The sequence below is a fragment of the Penicillium cosmopolitanum genome, assembly GCF_028827165.1.
Source record: "Penicillium cosmopolitanum strain IBT 29677 chromosome Unknown utg000011l:1.0-3548175.0:1.0-3550911.0, whole genome shotgun sequence".
NCBI classification, from domain to species: Eukaryota; Fungi; Ascomycota; class Eurotiomycetes; order Eurotiales; family Aspergillaceae; genus Penicillium; species Penicillium cosmopolitanum.
Window position 1 is genome coordinate 3,230,467 of NW_026622681.1, and position 21,271 is coordinate 3,251,737.

Below are 21,271 nucleotides of genomic sequence, written 5' to 3' on the forward strand. Positions count from 1 at the left end.
CTCAAACCAGGATTATATTTATACTATTGTACTTTACATCGATTTTGTGAGTCATTCAAAATAGCAATTAAAAGAAGATGTATGATTGTCATCATATTCTTGGTGCCTTCGATCTGTGTATATTGTGCGATGATAAATACACCACCATTCTTCTTCCAAACACGAAGTCTACAGTATCGATAAATTTTACCTTTGACAGGAGTTATGATCATTTGGGGTTTTTTCTTGATAGTAACTCTGGCTTTTGCAATCCCCATGGTAATTGTTTCCAATTCTCCCGTCTGGTCTTCTAGCTATTTATCATTGACTAGGTTATTCGTCCAATGCCCCCAGAACTTTCCGCGGCGCTGAAGGTAGGTCATGTCATCTATAGCTTCCTAGTTTCATCATAATCATGCATCTCACTAATTCGTTCTTCTGCAGCTAGAGCCGCTACATCGCTCTCCGAGTAACAAAGATCAATCCATATGACAGTACGCCTAGCTGATGACATTTTATTCCAGGTAATCATCAGCAGTCCTCAAATCATGTCCTTGTCCACTGGCATGGAAAGCATCACTCGAAGCACAAGCATAAACGTTTGGCGGGATACATGGAAGGAAACCAAAGTCGATCAAGGGGCTTTATGTAAACAACGATTCTCTTCCTGAGGTCTGTGTCGGCCATAATAAGGAGCATACATGGCTTGATAATTTGATATTCTGCGCGAAATGAGAAATTGGAGTACTATAGCTAGTTTGAATATTTTTCGATGATTCGCTGTCTTAGAAGTACAGCACAGCAGATAGCTATAATGGAAAACATCACATTCAAATGTCTCATACATCTGGCTTGTCTGCAGTGTCTTGAAAAAGGGTTGAATGAGGCCGATTTTGTTCGATCATACTATTGCACGACGATATTCGTCCAGGTAGTGTGCCAGATCCTCCCATATGCCTCTTTCTCGGATTGGAGTATCGACACAGTGGGGCATGCTATGCGTTGGCTGACCAAGGTTTGTTGTCTCATAGTCGCGAGATGTTTTGACAATTGGGGGCTTGTCGCGGTTTCTCTTCTATGCATTAGCACTTCATGGGAAAATCACTATAGCATGTTGAACCTTCTTCTTGCCCTTACCATGTCTTCCGCTGATGGTGGAGTGATGTTTGGGTGAGAATGGTACGTAACGACTTGACCGTCTGGGAGCTCCATTACAAGCCAGCTTTTGATCCCATACAGAAGCCAAAATTCATTGTGACGGCGAAGCAGGTTGTTACGGCGTTTTCGAAGTTGTTCTTTTTTGACTCGAGTCAAAACGGGAGCCATTTTTAGAATGTATGTATGGAGAAATCATCAAAAGTCTAAATAACAATTATATATGTTTTCTGCACTAGGTCAATTTTGTCGAGATTTGTCCCGGCACAGAAAAAATTTTCAGAAGCAATCAACGGTTATAAACTCCAAATTAGGCGTAGGCAGTTTTCCAAAGCGAGCCAAATAATGAGGATCAACTTTGATAGCACAGAATGTTTCTGCGGCCGCAGATTATAAAGCAATTGTCATCTTAACAAAGTAGCCTCTGGAGATGGAAGTTTGGAAATTTGGTTGCATCCTAACTTATAGAATGAACTATAGCTCGCGAGGCTTGGAAGGGCATTTGACGCTTTTTCCTTTAGACTTCAGGAATTCATATCATAACTGTCCTTCAGGTCAGTATGTCTCTAAATGGGCCATCCAAAACTTCTCTGGAGTAGGTGAGCAATGGAAAATAGAACATGGCAGAACGCTCACTGATTTTTACGTAGGAAACTCAAGTCTCCAGCTTGGATTCCCTGCAAGTCTCAGTTCGCTCCCCATGATGTCGCTACGACTCGCGCAATCTTGCTTCCAAACATACCCAGCAAGGAGAGAACGACTCTGTCGGAACATTATCTCGTGATAACTGCTCCTATTCCAGCTATTTCCGAGGTTTCTTCATCTGACTCTGAGCACACTTCTAAAGTTGACTTGGTGTCCAATTTGACGCAACCGAGATACTCTACGACCGCCACTTCATCATATGAGAGCCAAGCACCCACCACTGCAGATGTACACGGTTTCACGCATTCAGCTCATGGCCTCAAGCACTATATCCCTGAGAACGATGGGAGACACGTATCCTCATTGACTTCCCACAACAACCAGGAGCAACAAGCTTTGGATACTCTTGTAAAATCTACTTTGGAATTTTGGTCGGAACCTGAGCCGGACTCGCTTTCTTTTCCAACGCCCATACTGTACAGTAAGATGACTGGGGATCCTGGAGACGTAGTGTTTTGGGATAAAGAAAGCTTGAAAGGCAGCTTATCAGATACGGGGCTACCTCATACAGCTGGGTTGAATGATGGAGTCTGGGGAAGCGTATCTATATCCAAACAGCATGGAGGCCACTCCGCTCAGTCTTCAACATCGATAGAAACAGCCACGCTAGGACAAACGAGCACGAAAGCCAGCACCTCTACATCTGCCATCATGACTTCAGCCCGATGGATGTACGATCCAACATTCAGTCGTATCAATTGGTTAATGCGAGTCTCCAAACAGGGTGTGGAACTGATTGTCATGAGCGTAGTTGGAGGAAGCCTGGTATTTGTAGGTCTAGTGCTTCTACACCGTCTCGTCTCTCGCTTTGTCCAAAGGAAACATGAGCGATCCAGATACCTTTCTCCCATGTCGCTGGCGAATAGCTTTTCTAGAGAGGAGTCTAGCACACGTATTTCAGATTTAGCGGAAGTTTCGCATTTCTCAATTGAATCTTAAACGCATATTGATTGATTTTATGTAAAAGGTCATGTAAAATCTATGTATGGGCAAGATGAGTATCTCGCAACAAGGGCCCTATAGAATATGTCGATACAGTTTTTTGGAAACACGAGTTGATGGCTTCGGGAAAACGGATATACAGTATGGCAATTAAAAACAGCGCCACCGGGAAATAAATCGTGATGCAATTGAAATACCGGTAATGTATGTACCGTTACTGGGAAAGATACCGACAACGTCGGGAAGTTGCCTATTCCGGCGAATTGAAGTGGTGAGATATGAACCGGTGAGATGTGAACGGTGAAAAGTTGGTCATTTAAATCTGGATTATTAGGAAGCACTAGTGAAATTCGGACTGGTAAAGAGTGGCTGGTAAGAGCTGGCAGGTGAGAAGCAAACGGGTGGAGAAAAAACGGGTGAAGAGTAACTGGTGAAGAATGACTGGTGAAGAGTGACTGGTGAAGAGTGACTGGTGAAGAGTGACTGGTGAAGAATGACTGGTGAAGAGTGACTGGTGAAGAGTGACTGGTGAAGAGTGACTGGTGATGAGTGACTGGTGGAGAGTGACCGGTGAACTATAGGCTGGTGACAAGTAAACTGGTGAACCGTTGAAACTTGAATTGTTGAGACCGAGGATCAACTGGTGAGGTTTAAACTGGTGAAAAGTCAAACGGTGAGAAGTAACAGGTGAACAGTAATTGGTGAGGAGTAAACGGGGAAAATAAAACGGTGAATTGGAACTGATGAAGCTAAGATGTTCAAATGTAGGCGAGTGAAGTCGACTGTTGAAAAGTAAACCGGTGAGATGTGAACCGCGAAAGATTAAACCGATGGAGGATAGATGGTGAGAGAGGTGATCAAATAGATCAAAAGTTGAATTGAGAATGCGTTGATACAGAAAACAAGAGAATTTTAGAGTAATCCCTGTAGCTGTTTTACCGAAGGTGATCAACGACCTGAAAATCCGATGGTGAAGGCGGGAATGGCATCGAAAGTGGTGAGAGTGGTGACTCAACACCCTCATTTTGCCAGCCCGCCCCTCAATTCCAAAAATCTACCATCCTAGTCATGTGACTGATGACTCATCTCGATTCTCACCTCAATTAAAACTATCATGGTCGTTTCAAACGTGAGTCCCTCCCTAGAAGACACAAGCCAATATTATTTATAATGTCTAGGCCCGATCCGTGAGAGAAAGTACATCAAATTGAAATTCGGGCTACCAAATCTCATGGCATACTCATCAGCTACAACCAGCGCAGTTTCCAAGGAAAATAATGTGATTCAAAAGCCTTCCAGTGATAATTCATTCGATGCTACTCAAAGCCTCAACCTCGATTTGAGTGAATCATATGTCAGGTTTATTGTTATGTTTTTGTGGATGCTGTCGCACGTATCTACGCCACAACTCCAACCCCTGGAGCGAAGAGAACAGCCCGTAATCTTACACCGCCTGCCTTCGCCTCGCCAGGAATCTTCACGAGTGGCCGACCCGGCGGTCTCGCATCATACTATATTGAAGAGTACTTCAAGACCTACAGATCCGCCTGGGCCAAATGTTCCGCTTTATGTAGATATCCACTCAGTCCTGATCGCGTGCCGCGGCCTTGGAATAAGGGGTGGGCCCAAAATGCAGCGACTGGGCCAGGCGATTACCCGTCGCTCACAACGCATCTCCCGGTCACTTCGCCTTTCATACCCCCGGAGATCACGGCCCGGGTCAGACAGCTGGTACCGTGCCCTAAAAGTCTTAGCCAGCGCAGTAAATTGTCAGCAAGACGTTTTATTATCGCAACCGCTACCAAGCCAGGTCTACCTCTTTGGATCTTTCATACTGAGATACCTAGCCGGGGGTCCTGCGAAGGACACGGTGGACGGAGAGACAAATTTCTTAGATTTACTTACTCTAGCTGTCAACAAATACGCTCCAAAATAACATTTCGTATATTTTGTCATCTCAGATTTATCTGGTGTCTCCTTGTGATACTCTACCTGCCAGGTTTTCAAAGCGAGAATAGACCAATAGCTATATTTCAAACTTAGACTCGGATATGGCAACTAGAAGATAGTGTAATCAACTGAATTTGATGCAGTCATTCCTAGAACAGATACTGTTGCCAGGCTGCTCGAAGCACTAGGAATTGATTTCTCTGCTCAAAAATTTTGTCATTCCAATATGCTTCACATTCAATTTCACTTCGTTTGTGCACACGGACTGTTACAGTGGACATGCCATGATCATTTAGCGAAATGACCCAGGATTAAAGTTCCAGCCGCTCAGAAAGCAATCTGCACATACTCATAACACAATGCTGTATACCATCAAATGGAGGGATCCGGATATGGGAATGAAGCCGTGCTCATCGAAATTGAAGGAGGAGGAAACGGGGCAGACTCGAAGCTGCTTTCAGAATCATCCGGTAAATCCATGTAGGGTATGCTATGATACACATGAGATTCCGATCTATGGACTCCAGAACTGGCATTGGTCCAGTTCGAACTATCCAATCCCGGGGTATAGAGAGTCGGCGTGTCCTCATCGTTATTCTCGCTAGTATGCGGAGTGCTGTCTTCCAGAAGCTCGGGCCATAGCAGCTGGCCACTCATGGCATCATGGTCCATTAAATAACCGAAGAATTTCTTGAACACCGATATACGGAGAAATCTCGACGTGACACGGGTTTCTATCCTTCTTTCCTTCAGCGACATCACTGATAGAGCGTATCGGTCGGCTTCCACAGTATCTATTGAGGGTTTACCACTCCTTTTCTTGACATCCACTTCGTCTGATGCATCTTCAGGGTAGTCGCAAGGTATCTCGGTTGGTAATACGACTGGCGAGGCAGAAAGGTCGACAGCGTTGGGTGTTCGAAGACCCATGGTCATCATTTTCATGTGAAAATGGTTCCAGATATCTGTACGGTTGGGCAGATTCAAGTGCTGCTGGCTAGACGCTGTTCTGAATGCCAAACTACTTGATGATTTGAGCCGCCTCCAATCGGTCATTTCGAATCCGTACTGGAAGCTGAAGCGCCAGAGCTCCAGAATGTAAATTCGAAACCTGGCCTTTCGGGCTGCCGGGTCGAGCGTTGATCCGATTTCCCATAATCCATGAACGCCATTGTCGATTGTCACTTTATCATCGGTACTATTTGGTTGGAGAAATAGCTGCTTCATGACACTCTGTGGTACTTCCAGATAGAGACGGTCTCTGAAAAATGTCTTTAACGACGGAATTGGAGAGTCAATCTCTTTCAATCGGTTCCAGATCTCCCGTCGATCATTTTCCGAAAAACTGGGGAAAAGCACGCCTTCGTCAAACTTCTTCTGCAAGAATTCTTTGTCCTTTTTGGAGACTTTCGGGACTGGGACTCGATGAGGTTGACAGTAACACCGTCAATTAATTGTAAGCTCTGGATGTGGCCTCCAACAATGGCTAGGAATGTGGTCAAAATACTTCTCCAATAGCACGAAATTGCCTGGTATGCCAGTTGTATCAGCCTCTGATCCACCGAAATCTGGCACCGGAAGTCTAACGTACCTCGTCACAGTGCATAGCGGTAACTTTGTGCAGGTTTCCAATCTGCATTCCATCCCAAAGCCCTGGAATGGCAAGTAGCGAGTTCAATTGACGGGTCAGGAACTGGTTCTTGAAGAATAATCTCAAATACTGTCCTTTCTTGCTTCCTGCAACTGACTCTAGGGCCGCCCACCAGCTTTCCGCTGCCCGTTGATTCTCGGGCCCGTCAAGACGGCCCTCATAGTAATTGATACGCTCATATATCAACCCATCTGATGGCCGATGCTCGTTTGAAAATCGTTCTCGTAATGATTGGAGGAGTCTTCCCTGGAGCTCATGGGCAGTTGCATTGAGGTTATCTGAGAAAAAGTAGTCATTAGTCAGAGGAGATCAAGCTTTGAGACAAGCAAAAGTCTTCATACCCGATTCTTCATCAGTCACATAGACATCCACTATCCACCACTGGTTGTTGAATGCTAGTGTATTTCTAGCGGCAACAATTAGATCCTCGTGGTCTAGCGCTCGTAATCCGTAATCCCAATCCACATCCAAGCGAGGAAGAATCCCGTTGTCCGACCGCGGATGCACCCGATGTTGCCAGTCTGCCTGGGATACTATGACGGACACATGATTTTCCTTCATCAAACGATTGCAACCTTGTATTTTCAAGATTCGTTCGAGACGGCGAACATTCCGACGCTGATCCATACGTCGCTTAAATCCCGTTTCAAAGACGAGATGGGACATATGCACCCTAGCCGATAGCTTGAAGCGACTCTTAGCATAAGCATAGAGTCTACACTCCAGGTCATCCGTTTCTGACTGGTCAGGAGACGCCATGTAGAGTACTTTCAGAGAACAGAACTGGAAGAGAGACGCTTCGGGAAGGCCGAAGTTGTAGACCTACTTCTAGCTACTTGGTTGGTGTTCTTTTGATGTTTTATATCGCGTGATATATTGGGCATGTAGTGAAACTTTCGACCTCATAGATTTGGCACAAAGTTGGCACATACCTTCAAGTATAAACTGACATAATGATTTTCTGATGCTGACCACCTCCTTATCGCTTGAAGTACAATATTGTGCTGTAGACAGCCAATACTGCGACACTAGACTCATAAAATGTCGACAAAGAGACATTCAGAAATTTACCTCACATTAAATCCGCCCATGATAGGAAATTTGAGAGGCTTTGAGATCTTCTGAATATATATATATATATATATTTTTCTCCAAATTGTCAGATACACGTTCTCTCGACCGCCTCTGGTATATGAAATATATTCTAGAGCAATGAAGCTCCGAACGATACCAAGGCTAGATTGGCTTGTCTCAGCTGCTGCCTTGTCGCTTTCGATCGCAGTCTTCCCCTGTCTGATCTTGATATTTGTCAGCTGCTCCTCACCCTCCACATACATCCCGCGAGCTTTATTTTCTTAAGGTAGGACGGTTTTCAAGCATTCTTCCGACCAAAGGTTAATTTATAGTATAGGTAGATCTAACGGACTTTCCTAAGATCGACCATTTATTGTCCCGCGGGTCTATTGGGATTGAGGATGTGGGTTCCTCGGCTATTGTTCATGACGGAGCAAATGCGGTCAACAATGTACCCTCGACTGCCCGTGAGGGTGCAGATGAAGCATCTTCAAAAACATCGTCGGCGATTCATCATACCATTCAATCGGAAGCTGATAAGCTGAAATCCCACATTCCACAACACTATTCAGTGGGTCTTTGGAGCTATTGCACATCTGGACATAACTCTGAGTCCGCCTGTTCGGACCCTAGCTTGACATTTGCTTTTAATCTGTCTTCCACGCTTAGTTCCACTGTAGCAAAAATGGAAAAGGTGCTCCAGCCGGTAGGCGAGTCGACAATATCGGCTTATCGCCAGATCTCTCACGCCATTATCTATCTATACATATCTAGCCTCGTTGGAAATACGCTAGTAGCCGCCCTTGGCATTCAAAAGACTTTCTTTGACAGAGGGGACAGGCTTTGTCCATCCTCAGCCCGGTATGTGGGACTCCAAGTGAATCTGACGAATAGATGTGGCTGACCATGCTAGCTGTCTGCGCTTTTTATCACGACCGCGACGGTTGGGGTGACAGTGATGTACGGACTATTTGTCACCGAAGTAAAAGCTAAATTAAGTGATATAGGTGTCAAGGCAATCCTTGGCTCACGACTTTTTGGGGCCGCATGGCTGGCAGTTTTCCTATCTATCGGATCATCGATCATTTGGTTGATACAGCTCTTTTGTTGCTGTATTTGATGCCACACCCATGCGAAGATGACTAGGTCATTTGCGTTTGAAGTGGAAGATTCGAGAAAAATCGGCTTTTTAGTTGAATGGACATGGGTGCCATAGCCTATCTGAATGTACTATGCACACCACAAGATTATAAATATTGTTTGATTTAAAGTATGCTAGATGAGGTGTCTCCCAATGTTTCGAACTGAGTCGATTTTTTTCTGTCTCGTCTGGCCCGTGTGTGTCCTTAAAGTCTTACACTTCATGTAGTTTCTCGCAGGAGACTTGGTTGAGTATTTTATTCAGAAACCGCGAGAATTATCTCCCGACCACTTGACATATTTCCATTATTTCCGAGATCGCCAAGGCTTGAGGCCGATATCCTTTGTTGGTTGGTTTACCCCATAAGATGCCTCTGCACCAACATACCTGATCCTGATTGGGTCCAAAGTAACTCGGGCTGAGTAGGATTGGTCGATGCGACAGAGAACGTTCCATCTTTTTTCGGACTCGCATGCTTTTTCAATCATACTAAATATGGTATTTTGCAGGGACCACAGGATTTCGTGGCCAGAACTGCGCGGATCATTTGGTGAGTCGGAGTTGTAAAGACGTTGCAGATCATGAGATGCGTTTTCTGCGAGATCTTGCAACAGCTTAAAAAGTGCGTAGCAGTCGCGGTAATAGGCATTCTCGACTCGCTGCTGGCCTAACTCGCGCTCAAGTTGCGCAATTTCATCAATTGTCGCCATGACGTGACATACGAAGGGTTTGTGTCTCGGTCCATCGGTCCTATCTACTTATCTCGCAAAACCCTCTTCTAGCGTTGACGGTGAGGTGAAAGCTGATCAGAAAACCTTCAAAATGATCAGACCGTTGATCTTCGATTTTCGTATAAAGTTGCGGTGACCACCGTGCCGCAGTCTACGGCTGCCACCATTTTTCGAGATTCTCTGAGAAAAAGCCGGATGCTAGCGTCAGCACCTCACTGGAATATAAAACTGCCAGCTCCCCCACGCTTTATCAATTCATTACACAGAAAACATCTCCTCCACGAAAACATGTTTTCCAATGGCCAGAATGTCCGCGACTGTGCCCTGGGGGCCTCGATAGGGATCTTCGGCTTCTCATACTTTTTAATCTATGCGTTGCAATTTTTCATTTTCCACTTCCCTTCGACCCCCGGGGAAATCATTGTCGCCTTGTCCGTGACGGGATTTGGGATTGGGACTGCCTTTTGGTATTTGAGTCTCATCTATCACCACGTGATTCGTGTGTTCGAGTATGAGGATACCAAAGATGAGCATGATTCACCCCAGCTCGGTCGTCTTTTTCTTCTCTGGGTTGTCACACTTCCGACGATTCCATTCTTATTCTCAGGCCAGCCATTGCTACAAATTTGGTATATCTCGTCTTTGACGGGTATCACAGTGGGAAACTTACCTCGCTACCTGTTTCATGGGCAGACTGATGACGATGACGCCCCTTTGACTCATTGCTCGCTCCATTTGGCATCTGTCAGCCTGGTTGCATTAATGCCGACTATCCATGCACTCGCGAAACCTATCTTCACACAAGACCAATTGCAACTGGCGAATTCTTTTGGCGAATTGATGATTGGGGGTCTTCTTGGAAGAATTTTGTATCTTCTTCGGCCTCTGGAAAGAATGGGAGTTGCCCAGAACTGGCACCCGAGCCTGCATGGAATGTATCTGATTTGGACTTATACTCTCGTGTCATTCTCCAACGCGGTGCTGCAAGCAGCGATCCGCCATTGACACTGATGCTTGTTTACGGTGGATATCTGGCTATCTTCTGGTCCGAGCTCACTCGAACACTGGAGCAACCTCCTGTGAGACTACTCTGGGGCCACCATAGGGGAGTGTAATGCAATTCGTTTGATATTCAAGTTTGGTAGTCTTTCTAGGGTTGCCTTTCCAACAGAGCAAGGTCTTTTCATATTCAAATATGAAATTAAACAGACATCCCAACATCGCTTTTCATCTTCGTTCTGAGTAATTTTATACATTTCATTGTCAGCAATTATCGAAGAGATACTGCCAAAAAACAATGAAACAAATTGATAGGTTGAGGCTCATTTATTCAAGCCTACAAAGTTTATTTCTCTACCACTTCGGTGCCACAGGCCCAGGCATAATGTTAGATGGAAGACTTGTTGGTGGCATGAAGACTTGAACCTAGTCTTGACCAGTGGACCCCATACGGAGACACATAAAATTAGACAATTTAATCATTTTGGTTCCTTTTATTTGAGACGAATGAAAGGCAAGGCCAGAGGATATCAATAAGTTTCAACTTAGCCTAAGACAGGCTCGGCCAAATTCTTCTTGCCGGGCCGCTTTAACCGCGCATGTATAGTAAGCAGCTCTCTAGCCCTTGACACGTGGCTTCTTATATAACCAAGGTGTTGAGTACTTATTGATCAGCTCAGGCGAGCTCGCGAAATGGCTCTTTGAAACCTCATTATCATTACATCTCAAATTGGTCTCCACTTGTGTGTACATATTGGAAAGTATACCTCAATTCAGCTGTTTGAGCAAGAGACAAGATCAAGTCGCCATTCTTATTATGCCTTCCCGCAAAAGGTTTCAATATGCAGTCTACTGAGGATCGTCTATGATAGACAATTTCTGATACGTACTTTTAAATTGCGATTATGTGGTAAGAAAATTCAAGGAAACCCAAGTGCTAGATACAATAGCCAAGATTTTAGTGGTAGAAATTTCTGCCTGTGGGCTCTATCATCTAGCAGGTTCTGCACTGACGAAGGAACCATCGAGCCGTGCGCAAAGCTTCTCCTGTATTGTATGATCACACTTCAGTGGCTTTATTCTTTTTCTCATTCTGACCCACAATTGATATAGCATCTCACAAAACAACTCCAATAAACAAGCCTGTCCTCTGATGCCACCCTCTACTTCTGGCACTAATTCTGAGACTTCAACAGTTCAGCTTTTCGGTGGGGCGTAGGGCGAAGTCGTTGCAACCAAATGAGCCGATCGGTGCGGCTCTCTACGGAGCCTCTTTTTCTCTTAGTCTTTTTACCCGGGCAGCTTGAGCTGTTGGGGTTGACTAAGCTGGTCGCTAGCGACACGCTTGGTTCATGAGCGCTCTTCCGGAGCCTGATCCGTAGAATTGTCTTCGGCTGCTCGACGAATTTGAAGCCGACGACACTCCCATCACTTTTGCTGGCAGTAAAAGGTGATTTCTCCATTGAATTAAATGTCCGCGGAGACATCAAATGAGCACGTTTTGAAAGAGCTGTGTCTGACTTGATTCTGCCTCCAGTGTGGCGAGACTGGCGAGTATAAGGAGCCATTGTTGTGGAATAATGGAAATAATGGATGCGTAATGAGTCAAGTAAACCCCAAGGATTTCAAAACTTACTTATACTCCTTTGGCAGTGTCATTAGGCTAATGGAGTGCCAAACAGCTGAAACGTGAGGTGCAGATTTTCTCATATTGCGCTTCTTCCCTGCTTCATGACATAATTGCATCTAACCTCAGAAATTTTGAATTAAAATGATCTTAATATATATGAGTCAATTCTTGCTTGGCCTGGGTTGGCCGTAGATTTCCGGATGTGTTATTTCTGATGGCGGCTCTTTCCAAGTTTCCATACCTTGTTAGCAGTTTTTGTTCACGAGTGAATCTCAGGTCATTCTTTTTAGCAATTCCAGCATAAATACAACCTGCGATGTTCATCAATCGTGTTGGCAAAATGCTGTATAAGGGGGGCGCCTTTGGGGTTGCCTCACGATGCCCGTACTCACGTGATGTCTAGAACGACATTGGCAATTGCTAAGGGCGTCTTCTATGCTTTACAAGAGTTAGCTACTTGCCTCTGTAAGTAAGCTTATCACTCCCTACTTTCTGCCCCTCTCATTTTTCATCTATATATACGTCGAAACTACTACCGCACAAGATAGACACTACCTCCCTACAAGGGAGCACGAACGGGCTCTATCTGATGCCACGATCTACACCGCCGTAATAGGTGAGCCATTACTACCATACCACGCTCAAAAAGGCCTGAAGATGAGACGCTTGCGTCGCTTTCTTGACTGAAGACCAAGTTGGCGGTTGTAGCCGCTGGAATTTAAGTATGCAACTAAATCTATCTCAATATGATGAAAGTTGGAAATTCGCTGCTATTTCTGCAGTCTTAAATCTATCTCCTTTAACAACTGAAGCTCTCTTTATTCCGACCTTCTCCCCTTACTCTCAATTTTGATTTGACCGCAGATTTGGACTGGCGGCTCGAAAAACTCATACATCAGACTTTGCCGAAATTTGCGACAACGATAGCTCGAGCACGCTCGAAGATCCCGACCGGCCACGGGGCGTTTGTTCTGAGTTGTCCTCTGAGAGACTTGGTCGTGGTGAAATGACATTCACTGACTGGTGGTCATCACTCCGTGTTTCATGCAGAGACCCTTCATACTCTAGGTGTGCCTGAGCCACGCTCGATCTTCGAGACATTTGTCGCACCTCACCCGACCCGGCATTTGAACGGTTCAATCTCACGGTGGATGAACTTGTATCATCTTGGTGAGGCTTCTTGTCAATCTCTGAAGCGCCAAGGTAGATCGAATTGGAAAAAAAGGAGCGGACTTCATTCAACACAGAGAACTCCAGTTTCAGCTTGATACTGTAAGCCACCGTCTTGAAACTGACTTGGATGTAGTGGAGTTTGAATTCCGTGACGAGGAGCAAAATATTCATGAGCACAACCAGGATGTTGACACAGAGTAAATTGACGAGCACTTTGCGGCTCCCAGTTCTGTGCAAGTTACGACTGTCTTTCAACAACAAAACTGTGTGATAGATGTAGATACTGCAGATGACGAGATCTTGAATGCAGAAACCAATCAACTGGATTCGATCAAATATTGCAGCAGGACGAGCAAACCCCGCCACTCCGCTGCTGAGGCCGAAGAACAACACTGTCATTGGGACATGAAGAATGAAAGCGTTCATGACAATCATCCACAACATCCATCGTGTTTTGCATTCCCTGGGGGCGAGCAAATGGACCCGTGAATACAACACAACAGCTTGGCCGGTCACCATGGCATACCATCCAAGTATGAATGGAATTGACGTCGGCAGATTGGATGATTGAGAAATGAATCGGGCCATGGCTGGAAGGGCATGTACAATGATACCCCAGGAGGCGGCTTGCATACTCCAAAATAGCAAGCCACAATATTTTTTGAAGAAAAAGAAAGTGAAAAAGCCGGTTTCCAGTGCACTGTAAGCACCAATGGAATACATCGACACTATCTGTATGATGCCGATGTTCTTCATGAGCAGATCTCCCACTGCTGGGGGTAGGCTAGCAACGGTTGTGTCCATGGTGTAATAGGGTTGTGACTCTGTGGGAAGAAGATGTTCATGATGAGGCGTGGCAGGACGCCGGCTTTAAATAAAAAGATATGTTAAACGCCAAGGTAGGGGCGGCTAGTTATATCGTGATATCATAGTGTCGGAAGTTCCAGCGTCAAGACTGCTCTAGAACGATATGGACTCTACGGGTCCCGAGCAATGGATTTGTTTCCTGGGAGACAATGGGTCGACCGACTGTTGCATAGTATGTGAGCGAGCAAATACTGTGAATTCGCGATTTCTACCCTATGATAGGTATCCAGGAGCCAAGAAAGAAAGTTTTCGATACCCAGCTGAAGCATGTTTCATATTGAGTCGATTGGCTAAAGTAAACATTGGGAGACAGAATGAGAGCAAGCGCAGACCTTCTATTGTTTTCTGCCATCTATGGCCTAAAATAATCTCCGTAGGTTGATATACACGTTTCATAAGTTTATTGATCACCTACAAGCGAGGGTTTTTTTTCTATTAGTCCTTGAGAGCTGATTTCTATTAGCGAATATTCTTGGATATGAATACAGTATTCCTCAAGTCCCAGCATCCATCATACTTAAAAATTCATTCCTCTGCACTCTTTCAACAACGCCCTGTGCTAAAATCTACGCGGTCAAAATACTGCAGAATAAAGCCTGGGATGAGCAAGGGTCCGGGAACCATGGTTCCAGCCGAAGACAGAGCCCGGATATCAAACCTTGGCTTTCGTCAGGCTCCTCAAAGCTATACGCTGAAAACAGCGAGTGGTGAGTTATTTTTGCAGGTATGGCCACTAGGTCTGGCGGTACTATGTTTACCTTGTTACGTAAAGGGGGCCAAACAGTGGTCTAGGGCGTTGACTCAGTTGCGTGTCGATTTCCATCCAGTCACTGAATCAGCCCTCTAGTTAGGCACTGGCAGAAGAACAGAGTCAACCAAGGCGGCTAGTGATGAGTACTATATATATGCGGAAAAATTTTACGTAGCATGCCAACAGCATAGCCTACCCTGGAATTTCGATCGGCGTATATTCACTTTCACCGAGAGCTTGGTATTCCTTGAATCTTGTCAGACAGATCTACCCACTGTTAAATGTTAACATTTGTCAAGACTGATCATCTAGACTTCAGGTTCCATTTCCACACATTACCAATATTTCACGTTGTAGTCATCTGGATGTTACCCTGCGCATCAGCCTCTGTGAATGGATCGTACCAAGGCCACTATGGATCCTGCTTCATCCAGCTTAAAGTACTGACAAGGGCTTATTGGTTGTGTCAAACAAGCTAACCCTAGAATTCACACCGCGGTGCTTCAAAAATCAATGGGTGACCGCCCCTGTCGTTCCACTGTGTTCAGTGGCAAAGCCATTGTAGGGTTCTGGGCCTCTATGGACTAGATCTCCTTGACGGAGAACCTATTGTATCGTTGCTGAGGAAATCAGCCCTCTTTGTGCCCTCATTTCGCTTCTTCGGCCGGTCAATATGTCGGCGACGTTTCCATGGTAACTAGAGATATTCAGTCACGCTGTTTTGAATCTTCATGATCTAGTTTAAAAACCGTCTCGAAACAGACTCTTCATTGGCAAAGGTTGCGAGTGGGATGTTAGAGATAAATTTTCAATCTCTGAATGCGGTTCCTTAGTTGAGAACAATAAAGACAGATAATTGAGTGGAAACTGGGTAGTCAATCACAGATCTAAAATGTGGGGGTCTGGCGATCATGTCAAAACCCCACAGCTAAGGCAATTATTTCCCTTTCCTACGTCTCCACTTATGTACAGCCCGCAGATCCTGGTGTGTATTAAATACTCATGATACTGTTTTGAGTGCCATCAAAATCATCTCAAAGGGCAATATTCTGCGTTTCGCACTATTTTGCGCCGACTTTCCTAGGCTCCACCCAGACCTTTATAACATGACATCCCACAAAATCTAAGATTCTCCTCCTTTCTATTCTCAATCACTTTCCAACGAACAAAGATATACTCGCAATGGCAAATGTTCCCAGACTTTCCCGAAGTCGCACTGAGCAACATGCGAGTCGGCCGAAATCGCGCGCCTGCAGATCCGGAAACTCGTCGAATCGCTCGATCCGGTCGAAAGTCTCGGGATCTGACACTGACTCTGGCTCGTTAAGCCCAGCGACAAGCAATATGTCCGACGTAAGCTAAACTGTCATTACAGTTCCCGTTCCTGCCATAAATATGGCAATCCCTACTATCATATGCTCTTTGCAACCATGATTGGCCGTAAACTAACACAGTTCTAGAGACATTCCATGAAACGCTCTGCGAGGCGACATCGGAAGTCTTCCCATCGGGAGTGTTTTAAAGTTCTAGACGATTATGAGGAGCAGGTTGAAAGAATTCTCGCCGAGAGAGAGGATGACAGAACTGCTACTGCTCAGCTCATTCAAGAGCTCAACGCTGAAAAAGCTCGAGAGATTTCCAGCGTACACAAATTCATTGCCGAAAAGGACACTGCAGTCGCCGAAATTGATCGGCTCAAGAAGGAGACTGCGCAACTGCAACTGCAGCTGGAGTCTACAAACACCACGTTGCAGGACCAGGTGGCATGGGACGATATACAGCCCGTCTTGCACCAGACACACGGAGAACTGATCTCCGCTGCGACTCGTTTTGGGAGTTTGATCGATAGTCTTCAGAACAAACGATTGGCATCCTTCTTGCCTAGCACCGAGGTGTTCCATGGCAATTGGGCCACCACCGCTGATCCTTCGGGGCCGACCGACCCTAGCGCGCTTCCCGGGTTTTCCGGATCAAGCAACCCGCCGCTGTTTGACCCACAAGCCCTAGCCTCGACCAATGAATATGGGCCATTTGCTCAGGCTCGATGAGACCGACGATCTCCCGGGGTAGGATATCGTATCTATGCAACGAAGTCTCCCCATGTCCTTTCAAATGATGCATTCATTTGCTCCGACCTCATCTCTACCATAGTTTGAACAATAAAATTAGGTTTCATTCTGTAATAAATTCAAACTGCGCCTGTTGTCCACGGCCGAATAGCGCCGATTGGAGGGCACTCTGAGTGGTACTTCTGTCCTACCTCAGTTCCATGGCTCCAAACTTCATACCGTTCGGGCGTACCCTTTCGTTTCCCGGGGAACCGTCGTCGCTGCTTCCCCGCCTTAAGTTATTTTTGCATAACATTATGAAGCATTCACTTGAACCGCGGGAAAGTAGTAGTTAGACCGCAATTTGAGGATCCACTTCAGTGTTATGGGAACGATCTAATCGTGGAACCAACATCTTCTTCTCTTTGAATCTCGCGTTCCACCCGAAAGTTAATAGTGTTTTGGAACAGGTCGCATTGTCAAGGATACAATTGTATGGGCTTGTGCGTGTTTCGATTCTAGAACATTCCACTGCGAGACCTAGAAAAATTTTAATTCAACCAATGCTCCATAGCCAATCACGATGCTACTGGGGACGGATAATGATCGAAAGGATAGGAAATGACATCACGCCCGAGATCGGAGCAATTACACTTTATCGATTGCGAAAACATATCTAGACTCTGGCAAGCAGTAATTTGGGAATAGAGAGAACAATCACGCTCCATTTAAATTCGTCTAATAGACATCGGGAGTAAAAGAAGTCTTCTTCCTAGTATCCAGCCGAAAATGACGTCTTCCTCTTTGATGGCATGGTCGGCCACAGAAGATGAGTATCCCGAAATCAAAGCGCCACAACCATTATACACATTCTGAAGACTTGGGACTTGATGGTTGCTCGAAAGGTATTATCTCACTATTAGCTGACCTGTTCTCGACACTGCAGACTTTTCTGGACCATCGAATCTTTCATTCGAGTCTCCATGGTGGCGAGCCGGCTCAGGGCATCTTCCAGATCATGCCGGATCGTCTCATTCCAAGCAACCTGTCGGTTAACAGAATCTGCTACAGATCTGTAGAGTAAAAATCAGCATTGTTTCCACCCTCTTTATCGTATAATGTACTACTGACTTCATTCGGCTATCCAGACTTTATCAACATATTAGTAAAAAAACAACTATTTTCAGTCTCAGTGCTCACTCTGATACACATTTTAGTGCAATAATGCTATTTTGTGTGGACTGTTCGGGCTCGCCCTCGAATGCAGTCTGGGGCCGACTTGTCTCGTTCTCAGATTTCATCTCCCACGGACGCCAATGGTAACCATCCTGATTATCAGCTTTAATTCCGACTTTTCAGCGTCTGACAGCTCCATTTTTGTCGGAAGACATCGCATGCCCGGCGGTACGATTTATTTCAGGTCTTTGGTTCCTGGCTTCGTTGCTCGATTCGGAGAATGACAGAGACAGTGCACGTTTCAGTCTGCTTCGAAAGGTGTGCCGTCCATCGACAAGTGACAATCTTCGACGAGAGGGCATATTTGGAGACGTCAACCTCAGGACAGCGAATTCCAGCTTATTCGTGTCTCTTTCGTTCAATCGAAATATTTCAAAGAGGGAAAACCGAAAAGTTAGGGAAACGCTAAATAAACGACTGAGCCCGGAGCGGACGGACGATCTGAGGTGGCGGAGAGATCCTGCCCCACTGGTCTCCATATCCGGAGATCTGATCGAATTAGCCTCCACCATTTTAGCCCCTAGCTGGCAACCCGTTTCGACTTATTCAATTGAAATTAATACAGTGTATCTGCAACAATAATGTCACGTAGACTTGACCAGTCTACCATTCACTACTATTGACGAACAGATACTATAGGGATATTGGCTGACATTGATCAAGGAAGGAGCTAATTACCATGGCATGATAGCCGAATCCCAATGTTTAGTCGTGACGCCAGGTGGCGTTATGAGCGAGGTATGGCTTTGTGTGATTCAAAGACATTTTTCCAAGCTCTCAGCTGTTGCATTCGCTGTTTCGGTGAACTTTTCGGGAAATAAATAATTGCCTTCTAGTTGAGCATCGTTGGATAACATTAGAAACGCCGTAATTATTTGAGGACTGGAAGTTGCAAGACAGTACCACGGATCAGCTCAGTCAGACCATGTTACTCAATGGTTACATTGGCTTATCACTTCACCGGCAATTTCCAGGCATAACCAGTGATTCCCAGGAATCAGTCAACTAATTTTCGTAGGCTTACCTCTAAAATCTGTCGCTTTGACAATCATTTCAGCCAAAAGTTTAAAGCTCACCACGCCCACTTTCCGTACGTTTCAAATTTCTGCAGAAATCTCACAAGCCTTATTTTTATTCACCACCGCTCCTTTCTCCCTAAGATGTCTCAACACAACTCACTTGGCTGGTCGGAATGGGAGGAAGATAATCTTCTCCCTTGGCTAGATGCAAACCGAGCTCTGTCTTGGGAAGCTCGTGCTGCCGCTTATAATGAGCAATATGAGACTAACCGAACAGTCGAATCACTACGGGGAAAGAAATATCACATTCTTCGAAAACGCCGTCTCAATCGTGCCAAGGTATCTAGTCGGCGCTCAGTTCCAAAGCGCCAAAGACGTATTCGACGGCTTGGGGGTGCCAGGAAGAAATTCCCACCGTTCACAGATACCAAGGCTCAAAATATCGACCAGTGGCTTCAAAGAATACCTTCAGCAGAATCCACTGCTTCAGAGAGTAGTTCTGCCACAGAAAAGTCACATTCCGGTACGCGGACATCTCTTCGTCGGTTACTCATGCTAATTTGTTCTGTCATTTAGTTTATATCACACCGGATCCGCATCATCCTCAGCCACGAGAATTCCAGTCCAGGTCCTGGCTTTGGGATTATGTACACCGTATCTGTGGAACCAAAGAGCTATCTCCTCATTGGGAGTAGCAATTTGGGGGGTGAATGGATAGAAAACCACAGGATACTTGATAAAGATATGCATTAGAGCAGCTTCGTTCTGCCAACCCAAAACTGTGACTGCGATTGTGCGGTTTCAGGATCTATCTAGTATTGGGATCTTGGGTTTTCGCATGGGTACAATGCCTGTTAAAAATTGTCTTTCAAATTTAAATTACCACATGTGAGCTTGGGGCTCTTTTTCCATTTTTACCCGGCAGATTGCGACCCGGAATAGGTGATTTAGTAATTCAATTGCTACATGGGAGTTGACAGTCATTTTTTTATTCACCCAGGGCTTTCCAGGAAACAATTTTTAGTCTCTCGATCGTGTGTTGCTATTGAGCTGGATATCCGCGAGCATAAACACGATTCCGAAAATATGCTTCGTTTAAATCGGAGAAATGAGAGGAATAAACAGAAGCCACTTCGGCAGAATGCGCAACTAAGTTCTTCAAAGATTGAAGGATTTTCTCAAATACTGTAATTTCAAAAGTCATTTGAACACAGGATTCCCTCGCCATAATTCTCTTCTTTGAAGGTGGTTTCAAGGGCATTGCTTTTCCCAGTCTAATCAAAGCACTTCCAGATTCTAACATGGAAACACCCTGTAAGAGTCTGAAAAGGGATAATGACCACCCCTGTCGATCATTGGTCTCGATCCCCGGACTCTCCAGCGGAGAGACTTTTTTGCTAAGCATATATTGACACCCTTAAGTGCTGATCCTTTTCCAGATTTGTGACGTTACATGTGCCATTGAATAGTGGATGCGACCCCTATCGGATAGAACATACCAGCAGCGCAAGCAATCCTTCCGCAGTCATGCGGAAACCATGGTTCATGAGGGTTCTCTTTCATCGGCCTTCCGGCCAAGGAACTTTCACAGCCAAGCCTGCTGACACAAAGTCGAAGCTCCCCTTGAATGGTACTGTATACGAGAGACATGTTCATTTTCCATCTCTACATCTTTCGCGGTCCTGTGGTTGCTATCCAAAGGTTTTCTTTTCCCTCTCGGATAAACCTTCCACCACCTATAGATATCTACATCATGAGTGATCAAAGCAATCACGTACCAAATTCTTTGAATGACAGAGTTCATGCACATCTTGCCCAGGTGGCAAACATGCAGAGTACGGATCGAGGGGAGAAAAACGGAATCCCTCGTCCAGCAAAAACTGCATCTAGTCCAAGATCTCATTTCTCCTTCCGTACTAGAAACAGCAGCCAGAATAGTAGCAAGAGTCGTCAGCTTGAAGTGAAACGCCCCCGAAAAGTCCGATCCGAAGGAATCCCAGAAGATGAGCCCGTTGAAGGCTCTGTATCGTCTCAGTCTGATGGGCAGCAATCTTCCAACAGTCGGTAAGCAAACATCTGCAAAGAATTGTCTATCTTGTCTTGCATCTTTCTAATCAACACATCCAGTATGAGTAAGAAAGAAAGGTCAGTTCTTCCACTTAATCGGATGTTCTGTGAAGTTTCTTGGTTCCTAGCCACTCCCACCGTCAAGGCGCCGCA

General features: G+C 45.3%; 1 protein-coding gene across 1 annotated transcript; it reads right to left on the reverse strand.

The window, feature by feature from the left end:
* Positions 1-880: 880 nt before the first annotated feature.
* Positions 881-1,305, reverse strand: N7509_012708 (uncharacterized protein; the record flags this gene model as incomplete). Its single annotated transcript, XM_056637345.1, has 2 exons — positions 881-1,054; positions 1,117-1,305. The coding sequence occupies 2 exons, from the start codon at positions 1,303-1,305 to the stop codon at positions 881-883; spliced, it is 363 nt and encodes a 120-aa protein (XP_056483375.1).
* Between the last annotated feature and the right edge of the window lie 19,966 nt (positions 1,306-21,271).